Here is a 24317-nt window from a genome sequence, read left to right as displayed (position 1 = left end):
CAGGCAGATGCTGTCTACAGTCCTATTAGTCTCTTAGAATAACAAAGGACAAATCTGTTGTGAAACCTGATTGGCCTCTTTCATAAAAAAGGCATGGGCAGTCTCCACCAATGAGGGGGATGCTTTTTCAACTGGGACGCGTGTGTAGCAGCACCCGCAACAACCCCAAGAGAATGTCTCCCTCCTCTAAAGTTGACCTCCATGTTCACTCACTCCCCCCCAAATGCAGAAAGAACAGCTTTGCCTTTATCATGCAGATACCTTCCCCTTCCAGCTGCCTGTACAATGGTGCCTTACTCATGCTGGCTGCGTGGCTCTCACAAAGGCCTGGCAGCCAAAGAAAGAGCCTCAGCCCTGTGGTCAAACACAAAAGCCACCTGACAGCTGATCTTTTGTGAGACTCAGTGTGTGTGTGTGTGTGTGTGTGTGTGTGTGTGTGTGTGTGTGTGTGTGTGTGTGTGTGTGTGTGTGTGTGTGTGTGTGAGTGTCTAAGCGTGAGGGTCAAGCTGGAAGTTTGCTCACCATCCCCTCAAAGCCAACTCTGTACAGGTTCTTGGCCCCATTGTCCCACAGAACGTAGGCAGCGCTGTGAGGGCTGGCTGCACTCCAGTCCTGGATCTCTGTCACCTGTGGAGGGAGAGAGCGGACACGATGATGAAGAGAGAAGAAAGTACTCAAAACATTTTTTTTGCATTGCAAGTATTCAGTGCTTAGTCAGAGACATGGAGATGCCCAATATGAATTTGGGCTTAGAGATTTAGTTTTGTGTGCCACTTTTTCTCAATGTGATGAAGGATTGTTCCTTGTGGGAAGGAAAAGTCGTTGACAAGCTCAGATTGTCAATCTATACAGAGGTATGTAAGATGCCTTGTTTGTTAAACCACCTCTGCTTTCTGATCTAAAAGTGAATTAAATTCCCTCACTCCTGTGGAAGATAAAGATTAGGACTCATCGAGAACAAATTAGATTAGGTTTTGATTCTTTGGATCAGAGTTAATTTTTCACTTTAATTCTCCCTTCATTTCAATCTTCCTGTCAATGTGAAAACCAACAATGTTTTACTTTTTATGACCATTTGGGGATAGTTGTGTTATCACTTTAATTTAACAAGACAAATGAAAGAGGCCAGCATAGTTCAGTGTGATCGCAGACAAAGGCTGTGGGAAACATTGTTTATCAGAGCAAGGAACTTTTGACTTTGAGTCTAGATATACACCAGGTTTAGTCGAATACACTTTTTCCTTTTTAAATGCCAATTCAAATGGAATTGTTATTTTGCTAAAGGGGAATTAAAGTAAAGTTTAAAGAGTCTAGGGATACAAATATGGATTGCTACATCATGTCTGGTGCTAAAGGAAGGTCTTGCACAATAATATCCATGATGTTTTTCCTTTATTAGCTTTATGGGATAAAAGTCAAGGGATGGAAACCAACTGTGGTTGTGGTTGTATAGAATGCTTGAGCAAAAATTAAAAACATAAATCATCGAGCCACTTCAAAGGATAACTTAAATATCCGCAATTTTCTTCTTTTTTTTTGCCAAAGCAGTGAACTTCCATTAAAGCTTCCATTGTTTTCATAGAACTTGGAAACAGTACTCTAGAAAATGTACTTTTAGGAGACACTTCTGAAATCTCTCCTATCACGAAAGATACCCACAGATGATTAAATAAAATCATGCACCCTTTGCATCACCTGTTGGTCCAGCAAAAAGAGCAGCCAAACAGACCATCAAAACATTTTTGACACTTTTGATTTAGTTTTTTTTGTGTTCGTTCTACATCATGACTTATGCTATAGTCAAAATGTGTGGTGTGAACCTGCTGGCAGCTTTAGGTAACAATGTTTGAAAGGCCTTTAAGCCTAGGAATATGATTTGTTGTACAAATATGCAGTGAGCTACAATGGGGAGAGTAGAAAATCAATTCAAATTTGGAAGTTAAGTTTAGGGTTTTCCCATTAGACTAGCAGCTCAACGTTTCCATCACACTGAAGAGTGTCAAGAGAAGAGCACAAGTGAAGTAAATGAACTCTTTAATTAAAAGCTGTGCCTTAAGTAAATACAGAAATCAGATCGTTAAATTATTTCCACAACCCCTTACAGCGGTAATTGATAAATGGGCCTTAGGAGGTAATATTCTTGCTAAACTAATGGAACATCTAAGCTGCAGGACATGCAATAGCAGTTTTCTGGAGAGCATATTGCTTACAGCATCATAAAACAGTAATGAGATATGCCATTAAATAACACAGCAAAATGAAGTCTTAAATTGCCGCGAGGGACTCTTAAATTGAACACTCTGGGGTCTGGACCAGAGTCAAAATACAAACACTTTACAGCACATTTACAGAATAAATCTAAATAGACTCTGCTATACAAATGCAACCTCATCAGACATTGTATTACTTTCTAATGACGTATATATGCCTGAAACAACCTGCAGCAAGGACGGAAGTTTATAGCATCTCCGTGAAGATATATAGGAATCAGCAGCGTGCAATATAAGAATAAAGGGTTCCCTGTCATCTATCTTACGAATACCTAGATCGCTTATTACATTTTCATCTTTATTTAACACTACATCTTTTTTGAAATCCTTAAAGAAGTCAACCTGAGTTTAAAATGTTTCAACAAATCAGCAACACTTTCCACCATACATCTGGATTAGTGGGTATAACTGCTCAGGTCGAACATCACGATCAATTCATTCTCATTTTCTTGTGGAAATATACGTATGCTGAATCTTAAACCTCAATGGGATCTTTTTCTTGTCTTTAAAGTATTACACTACAAGAAAATAAATCATTATCATTCTATTCTTACGGTCAGGTGTCTACTGTCTGATATCAGTATGTCATTGACTCAGTAAAATGAGACCAGATATTGATTTAGGTTATTGGAGTCTGCATTACAATGGCTTACAGGTAAGTTATGTCTTATTTCTGATCTTAAAGGATTTAACAATGACACAGTTGTCTTAATTTGTTCATAACGGCATTAACTTCCACCACAGCATAACGCACATTTAACCTCTGACTAGGGCTGGGAATCTTTGGTTGTCTCACGATTCGATTTCGATTCTTCGGGTCATGAGTCGATTCTGAATCGATTTTCGATTCAAAAGATTCTGGATTCATTGATCATGGATTCAAGTCTATTTATGAATTAGTACATATTTCCGGATCTACTCCAGTCATCTGTGAGACTGGCTGAATTTCGTGTTGCTCTATTTGGCATTCTACTGAGTTAAAGAGCTAGCCTTAGCACTTAGCAGGGAGTGACTGATTAGCAAAAAATAAATAAAAATCGATTTTTGGAAGTTATGAATCGATTTAAAATCTTAGAAGAGAAGAATCTTGATTTTTACATAAATCGATTTTTTTCCCCACCTCTACCTCTGACACACGACTGTTTGTGTTCTCTGTAGTACAGCCTTGTCCATGTCAATAACATGTTGATTCAGGAAGTGCACTTCCTGTTTTGATTGAGGCTCCTGTATATTTCAAATTAACTCATATCCTGGGACGCAAGCTTGTTTTCCTCTCCCCCATTTGTTTGGGGCAAAGCATCCTTGAATTTACCTTTCATGCAACCTGTACAAAGATGCTTTCTTCGGTTGTGTTATTGTGTTAGCCTCAGACAGGCTCATAAAGTCTGTCTTACCCCCAGGGATTTATTATCCACTAGTTGTAGCTTTTCTATAAAACGATGAAAAACGTTCACTTGGAACTGCATCATTTGACATCAGAAGTTATTTGTGCACACTTTAAAATCACCTTTGTAGAAGAGGGTTTATTTGAGATTCTCTTAGTATTCTTTTTCAAAGCATCAATAACCTGTTAATTTTATTTGACTAATAATGCGGACAACAAGCAAGTTTGTCAATGAGGGATCAAATGCTTTTCTCTATAGCCTATGAGAAAAAGTAGGGCCAGTTTTTAGCACTGGCTAAACTGAATGAGTGTCTGCAGGACTTACTTTAGTCATTCCCTCTTACCACTACCTGTCAATTTACAGTTTTAACACAGGCCATTATCTCACCTTTCCTCTCCTTCCGTTGCCCCCATCTTGGTCTTCCCACTGCCAGTCCACTCCTCTCACCACCCGGCCGCCAGTAAAGATCCCCCTGGCTGTGATTTTCTTTGACTTGCGACGCGACTCCAAAAGTACTCTAGACAGATGAAAAAAGTTGACAAAAACAGACAATTAAGTGACATTAAGCCCTATTTGAATCACTCTCACAACACGTTTGGAATATTCCACAGAAGGCCTATTCGTTGTCTCTGTTGACATTGATCAATTCACTCTTTTTCCTATTAAAGCAAATGTGCTTTGCAGAGGGGATGCCAGTGCCTCCCTCCTGCTACCTCATGTCCTTAACTGCCCTTCTCTGTGTTCTACTTTGCTGGAGTGCTGGTCATGGTGCAAACTACTTTCAGCAGATGAGACAAAGCTACAGATGAAATATGTCACTGCGAGCATTAGGCCTTAACAGAATCTAATCTACAGCCATGTAATGCAGCCCCAGAAAATCATAACCGTCTCTGCGTTGTGAAACTGATGTTTGATGAGAGCAAAACTAATGAGGCCTGGAATATTAACCGGAGAGCTGAGCAACAGGTCATTCATGATCTTTTCAGTTCTTTGAACAAAACGGTTAATTAAATTTTAAGTTTATATTGCTTTATGTAATGACATTTCATTCGGTTCAATTCAAGGAACTGTATGTCAAAATATGTTACTTTTAAATGCCCTCTTTTTTCTTTTTCCCTCTTTCATGATGTTTGATGTCTTGTGTGAAGCCCTTTGAATTGCCCTGTTGCTGAAATGTACCATGTAAATAAAATGACCTGGCCTTCCTTTGTTTAAATAGCAGGTGTCATGTTTAACATTACGAATAACAATGTATTTTGTCATAGCTCTGCATTCACACCTTACTGACAATTACTCTCCATTTCATCTTTACACAACAACCATTGCTCTGCGATGCAACTAACAAACCAGTTCCAAAGACCAAAGGCATTTATTTTATAGTTTGGTCTCACCATAATGCAGCGATCCACAGTCTCAACTCCAGCATGACTAAAGGGTTATCTTATGACACATTAATAGCTTAAAAACATCCAGCAGACCTCTAACCATCCAACAACAATGTGAGCCTTGGTGGTAAACGCGGCAGCTGGACAGTGTAGGTCTAACCAATACAAACAGCTTGGGGCCTCTAACCACTCCCTCTTCAGCAGTTAGTGACAGAATCTAATGTGGTGTAACAAAACACCCCACCTCCCTGTTGGAGAACTGTGAATTAGGGAGACCTCCAGCACCTATTGTTCATTATGCAATGTCTTTCTCAGGGGAGATGAAGTCGCACTCAGTTGAAAAGGCTGCCAGCTGTTTGGCCATGTGTTCATTTACTAAACTATTGTGTTTGGCTGCAATAAGCCCAAAGTGAATGGGAAATCATCACAGTACTGACAGTCTATGCATAACAGGATAAATTGCAAGTTGGGGGATTTAGAGAGTGTGCACACTTATGGGTCCAAATAAAACATTTAACGTTCAAAATCTAAACGAGTGATTGGTCTGGTTGCAAGTTTTTCCTAGTAACATCTGTATGTTACACATTTCTGAAGAGTGCTGCAAACAATATGACGGTCCTGTCTGTACATGACTTTTATGGGTAATAATGTTTCTACCTTCCACACACCACACCTAAGACATTGTTTCCATCAGAAACTTCCAGTACTTTTTTTTTTTTTTTTACAGACCTGAGGGTAATACACATCAAATAAACATACTAGATTTTCAACACACACACAAACATATAACTTATTTAGGAAAAAATGAGTCTTGTTTTGTTAGTTTACCACTGATTGTGGTACTGTGCTTAAACTTTACAAAGTTATGCTCCTACGTCTGATATCATGACTTCTACAAGCGATAAGTCAATTTTATTCAACTTTGAGTAACCAACTTGATAATGGTAATGCTAGCTCAACTGCCTGACAACTTTCTGAAGAACGCTTTATTGTAAACCTACCATTTTCTTTAAAGTGAAACACATTTCCTTTCAAATAGTTTACAGAGCATGGTTAGGAAGAGCTGCATTTATTTACATGTTAGTTTTACATATCAGCCTTAGCTTCCAGCATAAAATAAAGTGCATAAAGATAAACTGTGGGATCCATTGTGCAACACATTTTAGTGGCCGAATTACTTTAAGCAAATGGTGACAAATAAGGCGAAGCACAAGGGATTGCTCCAGCTCTCTACTGCAACTGAATGAAGAAAAGTACAGCGTCTACATTAGTGCTGGGCAATTAATTGAGTTTCATCTTCAATTACGATTTGTCTTCCCACGATCACGGGAACAAGATCATCAAGATTAAAATTACTGTACAGCATGCTGTGATGCGCGAGTTTTGTCCGTATTTAATGTGGTAAAACATTTAACCAAAAAAATGAATAAACAGGAAGCACTGCATTAATATCATTATAAAAACATCAGACTGAAATTTAAAACGAGGCTGAGTTGTTGCCTGGCAACTGAAGGCTGGGTACATAGAGATAGATTCTGTCTGCCTGTGAGGCAAGGTGCACAAAACACTTCTCAAATGTCACATACACGTAACAGCAACCTGAAGCCAAACTAAGGGAGTGAAAGGGTAGACCTACAACGAAGTGCAGAGATTACCTGGCTGCTGTGTCTATTCTATTGCTTGCAGGTTTAATTGAAAGCATAATGATGCTAAATGTAACTGGGTTAACTAACCTCTCACTGCCTGGGGTGGTGATCCTGTAGAACCTGTGCCTCAGGTGATGCTTGTCTCCATGGTAACAGGTTGTGCAGAGGTCATAATTGGTACATTCAGCACATTTCCAGCGGATCCCGATGATAGGCTGTTGACGGCAGGTGTCACACATGGTTCCGTCATGCTTGATGCCTGAGGGGAACAGTTTTCGTTAGCTTTGATGAATAAGAACATTATAGCATTTGGATAGAAACAATGAAATGCTATCAAAGCAACACACTTTAACTTTGTGGAAACTAAACTCTATGCATGTGCAGAAACCTGACATTGTACAATAATGTGTGTGTGTGTGTGTGTGTGTGTGTGTGTGTGGTTCGTGCATGTACACTCTGTAACTTGTTGATATTAGTCATAGTACCTTATCGTGTTCACAAACCCTACCTTTGTAATGTAACAAAGCTAAACTTATTTTTACCTCTTATAATAACAATCTTTTCCAGATAAAGGGATAACAACTACAAAGTGTTTAGCGCTCCATCGTCCCACAACTGCATCATCAGGTAGAGATAATCACAAATGGGTGGAGGCTAGTCCCAAAAAAAGCATACTGGCCGAAAAGTTTAACTGTATGCATGTAATGTTGTGATAAGTCAAGAGAGGGTGAAGTTGAACAATGTTTTAACAGTATGTCTACGTATACACGATTGTATGCATTCTATTGAGACACATGACGAGAAAAAAAACTATTTTATTGTACTGTAGAATCTACAATAAAATCTTGTAATGTGACCCGTGTATGTATTTTAAATCTGCTAACACAGCTTTCACACAACGAATAACCCTTACACAAAAAAAGCTGATTATTATATGCACATGTCAAATACTCTTTTGATTTGAATACAAATAGGAGTAGTTAAGAAAAACAAATGTGAGTTCAACACTTAAAACAAAAAAAAGCTAGAGCTGCGCTTTTCCTACCCATCTGTAAAAAAAAAAAAAAAAAAGGTTATGACTTTTTGTTGCTATAGTAACAGTTTAACTTTCCGTACCGCTAATTTCTCATTGTCTGGCTTTCTGTTTAAGTCTTTGCACACAACAACAACAACAACAACAACAACAACAACAACAAAACACAAAATCTAAAGCAACAGTTCAGTTTTGTATGCTGTTCATGCATGTGAAGCCAAATAAAATAAAAAACCCAAACAGATGTAAAGTTACCTGTTGGAGCGCTGTCTAATATCCTCACGTCGTAAGCTCCGGAACAGCGGTAGTTCGCGGCGGTCCCGTTATCCCAGACAACCACCACCTCCTCTGGACTTTCAAAACTCCTGACGGTGCCGACATGTCCCTCTCCACCGTCCTGCTTCCCCCACTTCCAGTCAGGTCCGCGGACCACCCTCGCCCCGACTCCTTCCATCATCGCTCGATTATTCCTGCCGGTCGTCATTTTTTTTTTTTAAAGAAGAACCGGTGTTTTGCAATTCTTCCAAAAAAAATAAAAAATAAAAAAATAAGCAGGCTTAGTCACTGCACTGGTGAACAGTCTCCAAAAAAAAAAAAATGCAGAGTGCAAGCAAGAACAATCCACAAAGCTAGCCTGCGAGCTAAGTTAGCTACCAAAAAAAGGAGCCTTTAAAAACTATTCCCACAAGCTAATGTTGGTTGCAAGCCAGGGCCTCCGAAAATGTTGCTTCCGAGAATAAAACTAGTTACCCCCGAATTCTTGTGAGAAGCCACATTGTTAAGCTTTGCTGAATCTCAGTACTCTGCAAGCTGTCTGCTGCCTCTCCTCCACTCCACACACAAGAATGCCACCTCTTCAACTTAGCAAGCCAAGCGAGCCGAGTTGCTAGCTATCGCAATGCTAGCTGGTATAAACCTCTCCCAAGTCCTTATGGTTGAGGTAAATGTGGTCCTTTTTTGGCGGCGGCTTAATCCTGATTGTTGTTTGTCCGTGGCAGTGAAAATATATCCAAGGTGTTCCCTTTGTCAGCCAGAGATGGTTCCCTGGAGTCAACTCAGAATAAACGCGTCGCCATTATTGTCAATCATCGTTCAGACCTCTCAGACGAGCAACAACTAGCTACGGAGGTGCACGACAAAACCCGAAGACTAGAGTCTGGCAAAAAAAAAAACAAGCACGAGTCCAGCCTCAAGTGCGCATGCGCATGAGCACCTGTTCAAGACCATTCATTCCGAGCTCAGTGAATGGATGAGAACATATCACATATCAAACTGTATTGTGGGCTCATGTTTTTTTGTATGGGTGGGATATGTATGTATATTTGTGTTGTGTGTTTGTATGTATGCTGGCTGCTGGAACACCTACATTTCCTTGCTGGGATGAATAAAGTATATCTTATCTTATCTTATTTTACACAATTTAAAAATCAAGGTTTGAATTGAAACTGTGGCAGGAAAGTTAATATTGTATAGGGCAATATATTTAGAATGATTTCCATACCGGATAGATGTATTTGTTTGGTGAAGGAACATAATAGATTGATCGTTTGTTTTAAGACTAAATATACTCATATACTGTATGCATTCACAAACAAGCCCTTATTCCAGATTTATTCTCTAAAGTGAATAATGCATTAATAGTTGTTTTATTCAAGCTCAATCGTAATATCTTTACAGCTGACTGAACTGATGGCAACTGACATTAATTCCACTATTCATAGCTAAATAAGATCCAACCCACAAGAAGTGGCAGCAGCAGCATGAATGTGTCAAGAGGCCACTTGTTGATAAGTAAAATAATTAGTTTTAATTGTAGATTGAATAGGCCTATGTCATATATTACTGAACATAGTTCTTGATTAACACATGCAATTTTCACACAAAGTATATCAATATGTATTCACTGATCATAGTTGATGACAAGCAGGGTTGGAGTCTGTAATTATTCATATGGTACATCACAACTTAATACACATTTCCAGATGGATTACAGAAACGTCACTATATAATAATAATAATAATAACTTTATTTATGTAGCACCTTTTAAAAACACAGGTTTACAAAGTGCTTTGACAAACAGCAAAAACAAGAACAAAGCAAACTAAAGCAAACACAGAAGAACATAACAAATGCAAAATATTAAAAATAATTGAATACAATTCAACAGAAAAGAACCCAAAGTGCACGATACCCTACAGACATATATAACCCGACCATCACAAGAACCATCATAAGAACCCAGGCAACACAAGAACCCAACAACAAGAGCTGAGGCCAAGAGGACCAAAGATTTAAAAAGATGTTAGAAACTAAAAGAGCTAAAAGCAAATAAAAAAATAACAGCAATAAGAAGGTAAGAGCAGTAAAAGAAATAGAAACAAGTGATTAAAGGATCAAAAAAGCAAAGTAAAATAAAGCAAAGCAAGTAAGATAAGAAATTACCAAGTTCAAACACAAGAGGAAGTTAAGATGTGAGCATAAATACGAGATAAGAGCATAAATAAAAGGAAACTAAGAAGTAAAAGAAGCTAAAAACAGTAAAACCATTAAGAAAAGACATTAAGAAGACGACATCACATAAAAGCAAGTCTGTAAAAGTACGTTTTAAGAAGGGATTTAAAAGAATTGAGGGAATCTGCAAGTCTTATTTCCTCAGGGAGGTCGTTCTCAGGGTTGTTCTCAGGGAGATCTCAGGGAGGTCGTATGAAGACAAAGAAACTTGTAACAAAGTCAAAGTCCAAAGATGACTGATATAATGCCACGTTTTTGCTCCTCTGAAACAGTATCAACCTAAGAATGGGACGATACTCCTTACCTTACAATCCAAATAACCAACCTAAAATTGTTTTTCTCAACTCACATCAGAGTCTGAGAACACCAAACACTTTTTGCATTTTGAAAATCTTTTTTAGAGTTCTATCTTAAAACATTTAAAGGCCACTTTCATTTTAGTTTATAGTGTGCTAGTGAATACAATGTAGACACACCAGAATGTCAGTTAATTCCCTTACAACAACAAATTGTGAACTAGGGAACCAGGTGTGTTCCAACCTTGTGGAAAGCCTCAGGGGAGGCTTTAATTAAGTTTCCCCATAGGGACATTCTCTGCATTTTTTTTAAGGATTATTTTCAGAAATGGAAGGGCTGGCCTGATGCGTAAGCTGTTCTTACATATATATGTCTGGGGGTTCCTGGAACATCTAATTTGCAATTCTGTACATCAGAGAGCTCTGAGGTCCTTCTTGGGAGTCCATAAATTAACGCCAGTCCTCGCTGTGAATGGAGATATGGGATGGGAGCCTTTCAAACATCAGACATAAATGTGAAATGCTTCAGCTTTGCAAGGCTTCGGAATAGACTTGCAAAGCTGTCGGATCAGCGACTCACAAAAAATATTTTTATTTGGGATACCTGCCATTGTCACCCATGGGCAAAGGAGATCAAATCTGTATTCCATAAGAATAATATGTCCTTTATTTTTCTAAATAACTTAACTTGTGATATTCAGGAGATAAAAAATAATATGTTTCTAATGTACAAAGAGAAATGGTGCAAACCAAAACTAAGAACATACTGTCTCATAAAGGATTGCTACAGCTTAGAAGCCTATACTAAATTTAATTTAACTAAAAGACAAAGATCCCTCTGCGCTCAACTACGTTCAGGAACTTTGCCTTTAGCTGAAGAGACCGACATGTTTAATTCCATTCCAGAGGAAGACCGAGTTTGTTTGTTGTGTGAGTTAGGACAAAATTGAAAACGAGATTCACTTTTTGTTTTACTGCCCGAAGTATGCTGACATCAGGGATGATCTTTTTTAAAAGAATGTCTTTAAATTATGTTGGTTTCTTTTGGTTAGACGATTATGAAAAACCTGAGTTGTGTTTTAAAAAAGGAACCTTGGTTATAGCAGATTTTGTTTGTAAAGCCTGGGGGAAAAAGACAGAACACATTGTTTAACACTGAACTTTGACAGGAGCTGGCAACTTTGTAATGTTATGATTTTTTTGTGAACCACTGCAACTGAATTCTCTGGTTTCTTTTATAAGCCCATGAGGGTTGGGCACTTTGTGTGCATGACACGAAAATAAACTAATCATCATCATCATCATCATCATCATCATCACATACCTAGTTGTTTTCTGAGAGCTTAGTTATATCCATTTAGATCAGGGGTCCCAAACTCAAACTGGCATGGGGCCACTGGGAGTACTGTCGACTTAAAGGAGGGCCACTACAAAGTTCAAGCACCACAAAAAGGACTTTATTTTTGCAAATGTACTTTTTGTTTCCGCAAAATTTTGTCACACATCACTTATACAAACAGCAGTTTATATACATTTTTCAAAACATCTGCTTTTATTTAGTAGTGCAAGTCTTTTGTGTTTGCTTTACAACTTAAATAACTAAAATAACTTAATCAAATAATAAATAAAACCCTGCACTGAACCAAAAAAATGCAGTTACTCAAAATACCAATACATTAATCCTGCATTCTATTTCTTGCCAGACATCTAAATTTTAGATGCACTGAAGAGCAGCCCGTCCAGGATCATGTGCTCTCATCGTTCCTCCGCATGTTTGCAGTTCATCTGAAATTCCTGCAGGGGGCGTCACACTGACTGTGAGCGGCTGAAACCACTGAAAGCTGGTCAAAGAGCGCCACCGCTCGATGACACTCGTATAAAAAAATAAATCTCCCCCCACGTCAGGTCCCCCCCCCCCCCCTCCCCCTCCCCAACTTGACTGTCTCCTTCATTCACAGCGGGCTCACAGGCAGACAGACAGAGCTGACTTTCAACCGAGCTGCCCGCTGTCCTCGCACTCTGGGTGACAACAAGGGACCTTGCAATGATCTCGCTGGACTTTAATTTCAACATTTTGACAAGGGACCTTTCGCATTATCTGGAAAATCAAGTGAAAGTTGGATTATTCGGTTCGGGAGTAGGGCTGTCTCTGGTGCTCGGTTTCAGCGCAGCATACACCTGCTACTATCTGATTTCAGTAGCGAAGGTAAGCACATTGGATGGTTATGGCGTCTAAACCTCGAAGGGATCATTTCAACCTTTATTATTAAGCCTGTTTGAATTGAAACGATGTCGCCGATGGAGGCGCGTAGTCATGCCTGTGATGGTACTCGACAGCCCGGTACACTGATGCAGGGTTTTTTTTCCGCATCTGTCCACCGGTGTGGTAACGTTACACTCCTCCACATGTGGGATTCATAACAGCCACAAGAAGACTCACAATTTAATCAGAGATCAAGAATGTCTCTATAATGAATATATGTAGCGTTACATCAACGTGTACTCTTACGTAACTACAACAAAAAGGGTTACAGATGTCGAGCTAGGCTAATGTCACTGTGTGTTAGCTAAAACATGCCGGGTTAAAGTTATGCATGCTACAGTCACAGTGGTGTGTTCATAGCTTAATGACCACTGTTTATTATTTGTTTGTTTAATACAAAATTATAAACAACAAACACTGTTTTCCAACCATTATATAACATACTACACCTCAATTTAGTATTGCATGGTGCAGTATTCCTACCAACACAACATGTTTTCAAAGTGGAGCCAATAATGTTCTATTATTATATTATGTTATTATTATTATAATCTATATTATGTAACAAATGTGTTACTTAGCTATCTTTTTATCTGGCTTTAATTTTTTTAATAATTGTATAGCCTTAGTCAACATTGTTATAATTTTTTTTTTTTTTTTTACATTTGGTTTGATTTTAATTTATTAATTCCTACATATTTTATTATTTCTAACTGTATTACCTTCTAGTTTATGTTTAAATTATTTTATTACCGTCTTTTCTCTTTTAGTCTTTTAGTATTTTATCTATTGTTGTCCATTTCAACGACTTTTATCGTTGCTTTGTTAAAGAGAAGTAAAGATGCAGGTTCATGCAGATGTGTTCATCGCACATCCTTAATATCAGAAGGATTCTCTGTTTCTGTTTGTTTTATTACAGTGATAAAACTGCTGTCGTGTTCAATCATATTGCACTGGCGGCAATTTCTTCTTTCAAACCTGTGTCACACTCTGCTCACTTGTATTTTACAGAAGCCACAGCTCATCTCTGGGGGTAAGAAGTTCTACCAGTTTCTGAGGGAACAATGTCCAGTAGTGTCAGAGACCTACTACCCCACCTTTTGGTGCTGGGAGAGCCGCATCCAGACTCTGTTGAGACCCTTTGTCACAGCCAAACCTGGGGTCAACTACAGAAAGTAAGTCCTCACGATCCATCCCACAGCACAAATACAGACACACATCACATGGTGAAAATGTGTATTACAACTCATTAAACACGTATCAAATAGATTAAAAGAAATGTCATCAGACACAGTAAATGTGGATATACTGCAGGATTTTTCCTAAAGGAAAAAGCTTAATTTGGAAATTTGAAAAAATGTGCTTAGTCAGAAGTAACTTCCATTGCTAATTTCTCTATTTCTTTCTTCCCAGTTTCACAACTAACAAATCCCAGTTCTGTTCTTAGCTTGGATTCAAAAGCTCAGAGGAGAAAGAGATCTTTTGTGGGCTGTTGCTGGCTCGGTCCGCCCTGCCTGCTCCCTCATAATGTACTTTCTGTTGAAGATTAATTGGCACCGCATTCCTTGCCCCCTGTGAACATAAAGCAGATTACAATTCCTTAATTAAGAGGGACTTTATTTATAATGTATTTATACACATTGAGTTGTGAGGTACATTTCTGTGTGAATTTTGACTTTCCCAAATGTTGCTGTACATTCTTTTTTATTCTGGGTACTGTTGTGGGTAAAAAGGAGAGACTGTGTATTAATTGTGTGATGTGGTGTGATTGTCTGTCGTTTGTGAGCCTGCCACTCAGAGAAAGATGATATCAAACTGAGTTAATATGCTTTGACTTTGATAACTCTTAATGTTAAATCTGAATCCAAAATCCAAATATAACATTTTGATAAGATTCTTTTACATTTATTCTTTTGAACATTTACATTTTTCATTTAGATGCTTGATCAAAATTGGCATTCATAAAAAAATGCTCAATTTTAGTTGCTTAATTTCTTTAGTTGATTTAAGAACTCCTTTTTCAAGGACAAATAATGTCCAATAATTCAAAGTGACTCCATTCACCCTATAGTCTATGTGGCTGTTATAAAGCATACTATCACATTGCCTGAATTATTATCACATTTCATGGGGGGGCAACAGGACACCCCCTCCTCCTAATGAAGTTACCTGAGGGTGACTCAAGGACAAGACTGACTTGTTTGTCATTGGCTCTCTGGGTGAAATTCCACTCATCTCTTTTGTCTGTGTGTGGATTAGCACTGGCATGGCGTGTCCCCCCACTTTGCACACTGGTCACTCTGGATTGGCTGCTGCTGACTTTGAAGTCCAGCCTCAGGTGCATATTTCATGGCAGGTTCTGTAATTTCATGCTGATGTCTTTACCAAGCTGGCCAGCCAAGCTAGCTCACTGGCTGCTGCGTGTTTTTGTGTGCAATGCAGGCTTTAAAATGCACTATAGCACTTGGAGTTAATGACCTCATCTGCCCTGTGAGGGTTGTAATCGCCTGGAAATTGATTGATCATAAGAGCCCAGTGCTGCAATGCCCTCCTCCTCCTCATCTTCACCTGCATGGTGTTGCAAAGCACACTGACAAGATGATCAAACAAGGCAGCTGACAGTGACGGTTGTTCTCACATATCGAATTCCCTTTTGGCAGAGTAAGATGTAGATCCAATGAAGTAATCGCCTTACCTGTAATTGAAGAGAGGGTATCAACTGTGAGACTTGAACCACAGTGTTGATCATTCAGTGCAGATATGCATTTCAATCAAAACTCATATATTAAGTGTCAACATTGTCAAGTATGTGTGCTTAAGGGTTTGCATGTGTCTGGGTGAGACAAATAAATAGATAAATAAAGATAAATGAGCTCATTGCACGTCTGGCTTGTCTCTGCAGTGAGCTCATTAAGGCGGCAGATGGAGGACAGATCTCTTTGGATTGGTTTGACAACGACGACAGCCTCGCTCATCCCGACCCCGCCACTAGACCTACTGTCCTCCTCCTCCCCGGTCTGACCGGCACTAGCCGAGAGTCCTACATCCTGCACATGGTCCAACAGAGCCGAGATCTGGGTTATAGGTGGGTGGTCTTGGCAGGATACTCTGGAAGAGGGCCAGGGCTGAGGGACAAACTCAGGGCACTAAATCACACAGATGACACTCTATGGAGTTTGTGCTCTGATTTCTTCTGTAATCCGGCATGCAGATAATTTGTCAAGTCAAAGTCAATACATCGCAGCAGCCATGCAAATATTCATAAAGAGGCAAACGCTGACACTCAGTATCATTGCAATACTGTCATTTTATATAGCAGATGAATCAGGGTCTCAGGGTTATTTCAGGTAAAGGGCACAAATAAAGTGTGCAGCAAAGCTCTCTGTCAAGAGCTCCCTTAGTAAATAGCCAAACGTTGCACAAGCTTGAAGAGCTGCAGAGGGTGGCAGTTTTCTCCCCCCCTTTCCCCCTCTCCATTTTCTCTGTCTTCAATGCACTCATTCTTTCAACCAGATTTGGGAAAGCATGGGAAGAGGCCGGCAAACTCAGCATCTTCCACCCCTCACCCCTGTCTGTGTAGCTTAATGAATTATAGCTTATCCCGGTGCAAGCTTTGCAGCTTAGCTCCAGACCAGCTTCAGAGTTTATGCTGCAGTACCACCGCCTCCCATGTCCTTTAGGTCCAACACCCCCATCCCTCCCCGTCCTGCTGCTGAGTTACACGGATGCAAACGGCAATTCTGAATCCAACAGATAATAGATGACTGGCGAGAGATGAGGGGAGAGGAGATGCCTTTGCTCTGCAGTACAAACACACTCCTCTCCACACAGCTGCCCTCTTTTTGCACACCTCATCATATTCCCACTTCAATTTTTTTTTTTTTTTAAGTAGGGAACATTTGTTTAAATGAATGTAGGCCACAGTGTTCTGCTGAAAATGCAAAGTTGTTAACTTGTAGTGACAACAAAAAGCAACAACAAGCTGACTAGAATTTACAAACTAGAAATCCTTGAGCATATGTTGTAAAAACAAAACAAACCTTTTAATGTATGGCTTCAATTTATAAATATTTGTGTCATTCATTGATCTGCAGCTTATTTTCTTCATCAAACAATTGATCTTTCTGAATATAGTTGACAGGAGAATATTAAAAGAGCCTCCAGGTGACATATTCATGCAGCTTATAGTTTTGACTACCTGCCAAAGTTGTAAAAAAACAATATATATTCAGTATACAATTAAAGAAAACAGGATAAAGCAGAGCAAATCAATACAGAAAATTATAAGCTGTGCCATCATTCTATGATGTTTAACACTGGTTATTGAAAAAGCTAAATAATTACTCTGGATGATCAACATATCTCTCTACTCTAAATAGTTTCAGCCGTACTGGATTTTTTTTTTTACAGTTACATGATCACAATTATGTATGCTATAAAATGTTTTGTCTCTGTAAAAATGGATCCAATTCAAATTCAATTAACTTTATTTATCCATTAAGAACTTCAGTTGTGTAAAAAAGCATCAGTGTGCACACATTCATACACACACAGTTCAATCAAAGAGTCCTGAGTGAGTGAAGCGTGTAAACCAAGACAAATGATGCATGACAGATTAGCATGAATTAAATGAATGTTGGTTGTATTCCAGAACTGGTAATGAAATCCAACTACAAAGACATTAAGTCATAATGAAAGCTTACAATTACATTTTGAGGGGCTAGGGTGGCCTAGTGGTTAGGTCACGCCCAACATAAGGAGGCTATAGTCCGCCATGCAGGCGACCCGGGTTTGAGTCCGACTCGTAGCTCTTTCCCTGTCCTGTCAAAGACAGGCTTAAAAGCCTCAAAATAAGTCTTCCAAATACATTTTAGAGTCTGGAAATAATGATTTTTTGACAACTTTTGCTTAAAAAAGACTTTATTACTTCATTTTGGACTGATCAACCAGTTTATACAATCATAATTTCATCTGTTTGTGGTTAAAACCAAATAATGATACACATAAGGAATGATGTAAAAGACTGAAATGATTGAAATAGTCATTTGTTTTGTCTTTTTCAGATGTGTGGTATTCAATAACAGAGGGGTTTCTGGTGAAACGCTCCTGGTAAGAATGAAATGTGTCTTTTCAACCTGTCACACTTTATTGAATGTCTTCATTTGTCTTTTCCATATTCAAAAAGGCAGACATCTGCATGGGATGTAAAGGACTGTTAAGGACAGTTGCTCTTCCCATTAGTCAGTCCGACCAGCCTCGCCAGCTGAGTTGTCCTTTTCACTGCTTCGGCCAGCGCGGAGCATGTCAGCTCCACACGTGTCACAGAGACCACAGGGGAGCCTGAGCAGACGCTGCACACCCAATGTTGTTGCACAGTGGGGATTAAGTTGCAAGCAGATACCGTATTTGAGCGCAGATCCACAGAAATATGACCTCGCTGAGCACGTGCTGTTCAGACACCTGGCCCTAATCTGTCCTCTTACACACCCGGGTGTATTTAGCCAACAGGATGGGCTCTGATAGTTCTTAGCATGCCCACTGTGTTTACATCCATTCTTCTCTGTATGCACATCTCCCCTTTATAACAGATGCACAATCTTGAGTGCAGCTTTGTCAGGCTGATCTAGTCATACCATCACCACCACACAGAGATCTCATCCTAAGCACAAATGGTGTTTATCACAGACAGTAGAGTAATGCTCCTCTTAGAGGGTGTCAATCTGAATCTGTTGTTTCATTCAGTTTCAGCTACAATTATAGTTTATGTAAAACATAAACATAAAGGTGACACTAATGCAAACTGTGTCCCTCAATTTGATTTGAATAGTATTCTTGGTCATATAGACTATTTAGCTGTCACAGCTGTCCTCCCATTAAGAGAAAAAAAAAAGTAAACTCTGTAACCTTGGCACTGTATCAAGTGTTGGTGGTGAGGAGGGAATTGTTCTATATTTGATGCAAATGATTCAGCTTGTGTATGCCTCTGTGACTGTTTTCTCTGTGTCCACTTAGTGTGAATATCTTCCATTGTTCAAATAGGCCAGCACTTCAGACTGACCCACTGTGTGAAAAATGCCCCCTGCCTCAAAGACTGTCCAGACTGTCAGTGCCCTACTTCTACCCTTGTTTAAAAAAAAAAAAAAAAAGCCTCATACATTTGCCATTTCTCGTGGAGATGCTTCAACAGTGCCAGCATTCAAATCTGTATTTTTATTTCCAATAAGTGTTTTCTATTTCTTTTAAATATATTTTCTATGTTAAGATTAAAGCTTTCAGTGCGGGGTCCAAAACATGTTCAGGCCCATTAGAGAAACTGAAAGAGAGTGGAAGAACAGGAGTTTACTTTGCCTCAGTTTCTGTTTGAATCTCAATGAAGGGACTTGAAAAGCTGCAGAGTCAACAGCATCCTGAAAAAAAAATCAGACTAGTTAAATCGGCTCCTTCGAGGTTCAAGCTGCTCTGCTTCATTATGTAAAGTTACATTCTCTGCCTAACAAACTCTTTAAACAATGTGAGGCTTAATCTGTTAATAAAAATGCCTGAATCAATTATAGTAGGATAGTATATATTCAAAGCTGCTGTTAAGTCATGCTTTTAAAATGTAACGTAAATATTTTAAACTTTCTCATGTTAACCAGTACAGTACATGGCAGGCTGTAGAGTTAAAAAAAATAGGGTTGTCAAACGATTACATTCTTTAATCACAATGAATCAATTTATTTCAATAGTTAATCACAATTAATCACATTTTTAAACGCATGTTTGCAATTTTCATTATTTCACATTTACAAATTTAAATTGGTAGGCTTTTATTTTGAATGAATGCTGACAGCCATACGGTAGAAACACAACTTTTGAGATCTTTAATAGAGACTCTCTCCCTGGACTTCTGCAGTTCAACAGACACAAAGAGAGATGCTTGACACTCGGGATGCCAAAGTTTGTTAGTCATTTATGTAGATATTATTTCAGTTTAAGATCAATTTCACCTTTTAGTCGATGAGCCCTCAAAACATGTATCATGACTGTAGTGTCTTCATGTCCCATTCAGACCCCGAGGACCTACTGTGCAGCCAATACAGAAGATCTGGAGACAGTTATTGAGCACATCCAGAAGAATAATGAAGCTGCTCCCATCATGGCTGCTGGAGTATCAATGGGAGGGTAATGAAGCCACTCACTACCAGCTGACACGACTTAGTACCCTGCTAAGACATTTCAAAATGTGACTAAAATATGTTCGAGACACCTTTAGACATGTGTTGGTGATTGGTAGATAACTAAATTGCAATTAAGCAGCATACATTATAATACAAAGGAATCAACTGGGATAATATAGCCAACACTTCTCAATATGTCATCAGATTCTTTAGGTTCCTGAGTCTCAAAGTGATGTCAGCCCTGAAAAATCTAGCATTTGTCAGGCTGTGTGCAGTGCTGAAATATGCTCCCAATCACCAAAGGTGTTTTTTTTTTTTTTTTGAACTGCCCAGGACTAATCCCCTTCCTCTTGCCCTCTGACCAAATTCAGGATGATGCTCGCCAACTACTTGGGGCGCAAGGGCCGGGAAACCTGTCTGAAAGGGGTGGTGGTCTTCTCGGCAGGCTGGGATGTATTTGAGTGCACCGCTTCACTGGAAAAACCCCTGGACCGCTTCCTCTTCAACTCCTACCTCACAAGCTGCCTGCAAGCCTCCGTGCACAGGTCAGCCGGGCTCAGAGCGGGATTAGCACTGATGCTAATTCAGGGATAAATGTTTTGGGATCTTGAATAGCTTGGTTTTAAGTTTTTATTTTGTACTTTTTCCCTGTTTTTTAACAGGGAAAAATGGACTGATATTGGTTTGTGTATTGATAAGAGGATGAATATAACATTATTAAAACCCTTAAGAATTTAGCAAACATTCAATATATTTCTATTTGTGTGTAACTGTGGGCTTGACTTAATCCTGTTATGGTGCTACTTTCACAGAAGTTGAGCTTTATCTTTGTTTCTTTTAGTTGTTTCAACCTTGTCAGCATTTTAAAGGCATTTTCAGAAGCAAATCATTTCACCTAACAGTCTTCGGTGACAGTTTTATTTTCATCTCCCCCGCAGACACAGACCAGTGCTCGAACAGAGTTACGACATCGATCATGTCATGAAGGTCGCCATTATTTTCACTGACCCTAAACCACAAATGCTAATCCAATTAAACAAAGTAGCCGACATTTAATCAATTTACAATGTCCCTTCAGGCAAAGACCATTCGGGAGTTTGACGAGAGGTTCACCTCCATTATGTTTGGCTATCCTACCAATGATGACTACTACCATGATGCCAGTCCTGTCCACAGGCTGAAATCTGTGCAGGTGCCAATGCTGTGTCTGAATGCTGCTGATGACGTCTTTTCCCCGTCCCATGGTAAATCCCACCAGCGCCTACAGATTATCCATACAACCAGACTTCACTACCATACTTTTTAGAATTATTAGGAAAATAATTAATGGGAAGGAAATGTATTTTATATGGTGGCATGAAGAATGACAATCAAGCCCACTAGTAAGATAACATGACCTAAATCTTTTATCGCTTTCAGCCATTCCGGTGGAAGTAGTGAAGCAGAATCCCAACCTGGCCCTGCTCATAACTTGTCACGGCGGCCATATTGGTTTCCTGGAAGGCCTGTGGCCTCGGCAGAGCACTTACATGGACCGAGTCTTCAAGCAGTTTGCTAAAGCGGTAATCGAACAAGGCGGCCGACTCAACGACCTCTCCTGATAAGAGAGTTTTACTTTCATTCTTCCTCGGAAATTCCTGCCTTCCTGTAATCTTTTCTTCCATTCATGTCATTTATTTTACTTTGATTGCTGCATTCCATACTTTATTCCTTCCAACTCATATTTCCTTTCTTTCATTGTCCATCCTCCTTCCTTCCTTCCTTCCTTCATTCCTCCCTTTGACCTGTTTTCCCTTTCACCCTTTGCCTTCATCTCTCGGTTCATCATTTGTGCCTTCCCTCTCTACCTAATCCTATTCTATGTGTTTCCTTCCTTCCATTGATTTTCTTTTATCATTGTGCTCGTTGCTTCCGTTCCATTCTTCTTCCTGCCACAAGCAAAAAAAAAAACAACTTTCTTATTTGAAAGGCGTATCTTATATATATTATAACGCAGCGTTTGTGTTGCATTTAACATGGCTTTATTTATTCCATACAGTAAACAACTCATTGTATGTAACATAGTATGCTTTTAAAAAAAAAAAACAAGAATAGCTGTTCATGTTAATGTTGAAAAGCTGAATCTGTGCTCATCTTGATTAGTTGCGTTAGCTAGCAAAAAAAAAGACTTTTACCTTGTGCAATTATTTGCGGTTAAAATAAGTACTGTAAATGAAAACTCAATCATCTATGTTCATGAAGCATCTTTTAGTACTCGTTTTAGTAGGATTCTAGCCCTCAGGGATTGTCTTTATTTACTCATACTCCTTTTTATCCTCTGTCGTTTTGTTTTTTGTCAATCATTCTCCCTCAGTGTGTCTTTTTGTTTAAAGGTAGATGATATTGAAGTTTGTTTCTTTCCTTCTAGATGTTAAAATGCAATATCATGGGAACATATGTTTTTGTATTCTTGCGGAGAGTTAAATGTGACGATCAATACAGCTTCTTATGTATGTATGAATATATATTATGCAACAGTCAGAAGTTAATTAGCTTAGCTTAGCATAGAGAATGGGAACAAGGAGTAACAGTTGGCTAAAGTCCGTCCAAGAGTTAAACAAAAGGAAAAAAAAATCCTGCAAGTTCCAGTTGGTGGATTTTGTTATCTTTGAAAAGAACCAAGCGAGCAGTTTGCCCTTGTTTCTATTCGTTATGCTAAGCTAAGATAATAGATTCCCTTATATTTAATGCGCAGCCATAACAGTGGTATTAATCTCATCAAGCTCTCCTCAAGAAAGCGAACGAGAGAATTTCCCAAATTATTGAATCACTCCTTCCTTTAACCTTCTGCATGCACTTTTACTTTCACACATTCTACCTTAACATACACCAAATAGTTTTACAAATGTATATAATATGGAGGAAAATAAAAATCATTAATGACAAGGAATGTGAAATTGCACTATTTTAGTTGATACTACCATGCCTCTAATTCCTTAATGCATTGCACTTCATTTCATTGGATATATGAAAGTATATCCCAAAGGCTGACCAGAGCAGTACCTGAACTCCACGAGGTATTTGTTAGTGGATATGTCGGTTGTTTTTTATGTATGTAAGTCTGACGGTGCTACATACAGTGATGTTAATGAAGGTAATGCAATATAGGGACGGACAGCGTACATCACGGATGTTTGAAGCAGTGTTTTTTTTCGTTTTCGCCAACAATGATTAAGGGACTGGCTACCGCGTATGAGTTGGCATCCACGAAACGAGTAGATCTGACTCTCGGCCAGTTCTGCAGTTATGCACTGCATGAGGGATTTGGGGAATTTTTGGTGTCTGTTTGTTCTGCCAAGTGTCCACCCAGCAGCACGTGTCTCATCAGTGTCATCTTGTCCTCAACCTTAACATCACTTTGTTACGTGTAGCACAAAGGACATGGTCGTTTTATTCATAGGATGCTGTAATTCATTTACGTGTAAAGATGACGTAAAAAGAAAACACTGATTAACATGTACAGCAATAAGGTTTTAAATTTAAAAAATGTCTGTATAGTAAGTACCAGTATATGCACATTGTCAACATGGGTGTACTATGCTGTATTTAATAAATTATTAAACAGTCAAAGTGTGGGTTGTCTACAGTCCTTCTGCTTGTAATGCACTTTATAGACTGAGTGAACTGCTCGACTGAGTGTGTACTGCAGGTAAGAATAATTCACTGTAACTGCCTTATGTCAGCACTTCTGCTCTTGGTCTTTTTTTCCCCTCCTTCTCTTTCTCCTTCTGTCCCTGTTTGCCCTTCTTTCTGTCTCTGTTTCTCTCTGTCCTGTTTTCCATCTCTCTTTCTCTCTCCATCATCTTTTCTGTCCCTCTGTTTCTCCTTCCGTACTTACCGTATTTCCCACTCTCACTTTCTTCGTCCAATCTCACTATCTGCTCTCCTTTCTCTTTCTTTACCTAAACGAGGCATATTTTACTTATTTATTCCTGTGGCTCTTTCTGTCCTTTCTCTCTGTCTTTACTAAAACACTTTTTGTCCCTTTCTGTCTGTCCTTTGTCTTTTTCTGTCTGTTCTGTTTTTCTTCACTTATAAAATGCATGTTTTTTTTTTTCTGAGTCTCAATATTGATAATCCCAAAACTGCTTAGTCAGAGGCTCATCAGTTACGTGGTGTTCAGCTCTCTCAGGACCTCACCCACTCCTTAGAGTCGTGTCCCCTAAGGTCAAAACATTCGACAGTGTCACCACTGTGGCTGGCTTACCACACAGTTGTGTCTCTGCAAGGGCCAGGCTCCCTTCCTCCTACATCACGGTATTGGGTTTTGGTCACTGGAATTGACTCTCTGCACACTCTCACGGGCTTAAGCTGCTGATAGGATATGG

At 39.1% G+C, this 24317-nt stretch overlaps 2 protein-coding genes across 6 annotated transcripts in view; one reads left to right on the top strand and one right to left on the bottom strand.

Annotated features, from left to right (window-relative positions):
- mib1 (MIB E3 ubiquitin protein ligase 1) overlaps window positions 1-8841 on the bottom strand; it is a 51654-nt gene extending 42813 nt beyond the window's left edge. For all 5 annotated transcript variants that reach the window (XM_020654666.3, XM_020654667.3, XM_065954203.1 and 2 more), the window contains exons 1-4: window positions 7975-8841; window positions 6774-6945; window positions 4043-4172; window positions 523-627 (exon numbers count right to left, since the gene is read on the bottom strand). In XM_020654666.3, coding sequence (XP_020510322.1) covers window positions 523-627; window positions 4043-4172; window positions 6774-6945; window positions 7975-8203 — 636 coding nt within the window. In that variant the 5' untranslated portion in view covers window positions 8204-8841. The remainder of the gene's footprint in view (window positions 1-522; window positions 628-4042; window positions 4173-6773; window positions 6946-7974) is intronic.
- Window positions 8842-12467: 3626 nt separating this feature from the next.
- Window positions 12468-23559, top strand: abhd3 (abhydrolase domain containing 3, phospholipase). Its single transcript, XM_020654677.3, has 9 exons — window positions 12468-12733; window positions 13802-13965; window positions 15693-15875; window positions 17854-17899; window positions 19842-19954; window positions 20322-20495; window positions 20889-20937; window positions 21029-21194; window positions 21370-23559. Exons 1-9 carry the CDS (start codon window positions 12572-12574, stop codon window positions 21549-21551), a joined length of 1239 nt encoding a protein of 412 aa, XP_020510333.1. The 5' UTR covers window positions 12468-12571; the 3' UTR covers window positions 21552-23559.
- The last annotated feature ends 758 nt before the right edge of the window (window positions 23560-24317 follow it).

This window comes from Labrus bergylta, chromosome 4 (genome assembly GCF_963930695.1).
Source record: "Labrus bergylta chromosome 4, fLabBer1.1, whole genome shotgun sequence".
Classification (NCBI taxonomy): Eukaryota; Metazoa; Chordata; class Actinopteri; order Labriformes; family Labridae; genus Labrus; species Labrus bergylta.
This window is presented reverse-complemented; position numbering and strand designations above follow the sequence as displayed.

Bases quoted from the DNA above. Each gene is read 5' to 3' on its own strand.
- abhd3 (XM_020654677.3), top strand. From the start codon at position 12,572: ATGATCTCGCTGGACTTTAATTTCAACATTTTGACAAGGGACCTTTCG. The intron at 15,876-17,853 runs GTGGGTGGTCTT...TGTCTTTTTCAG, and splicing joins AGCCGAGATCTGGGTTATAG to ATGTGTGGTATTCAATAACA. The intron at 17,900-19,841 runs GTAAGAATGAAA...TGTCCCATTCAG, and splicing joins TTTCTGGTGAAACGCTCCTG to ACCCCGAGGACCTACTGTGC.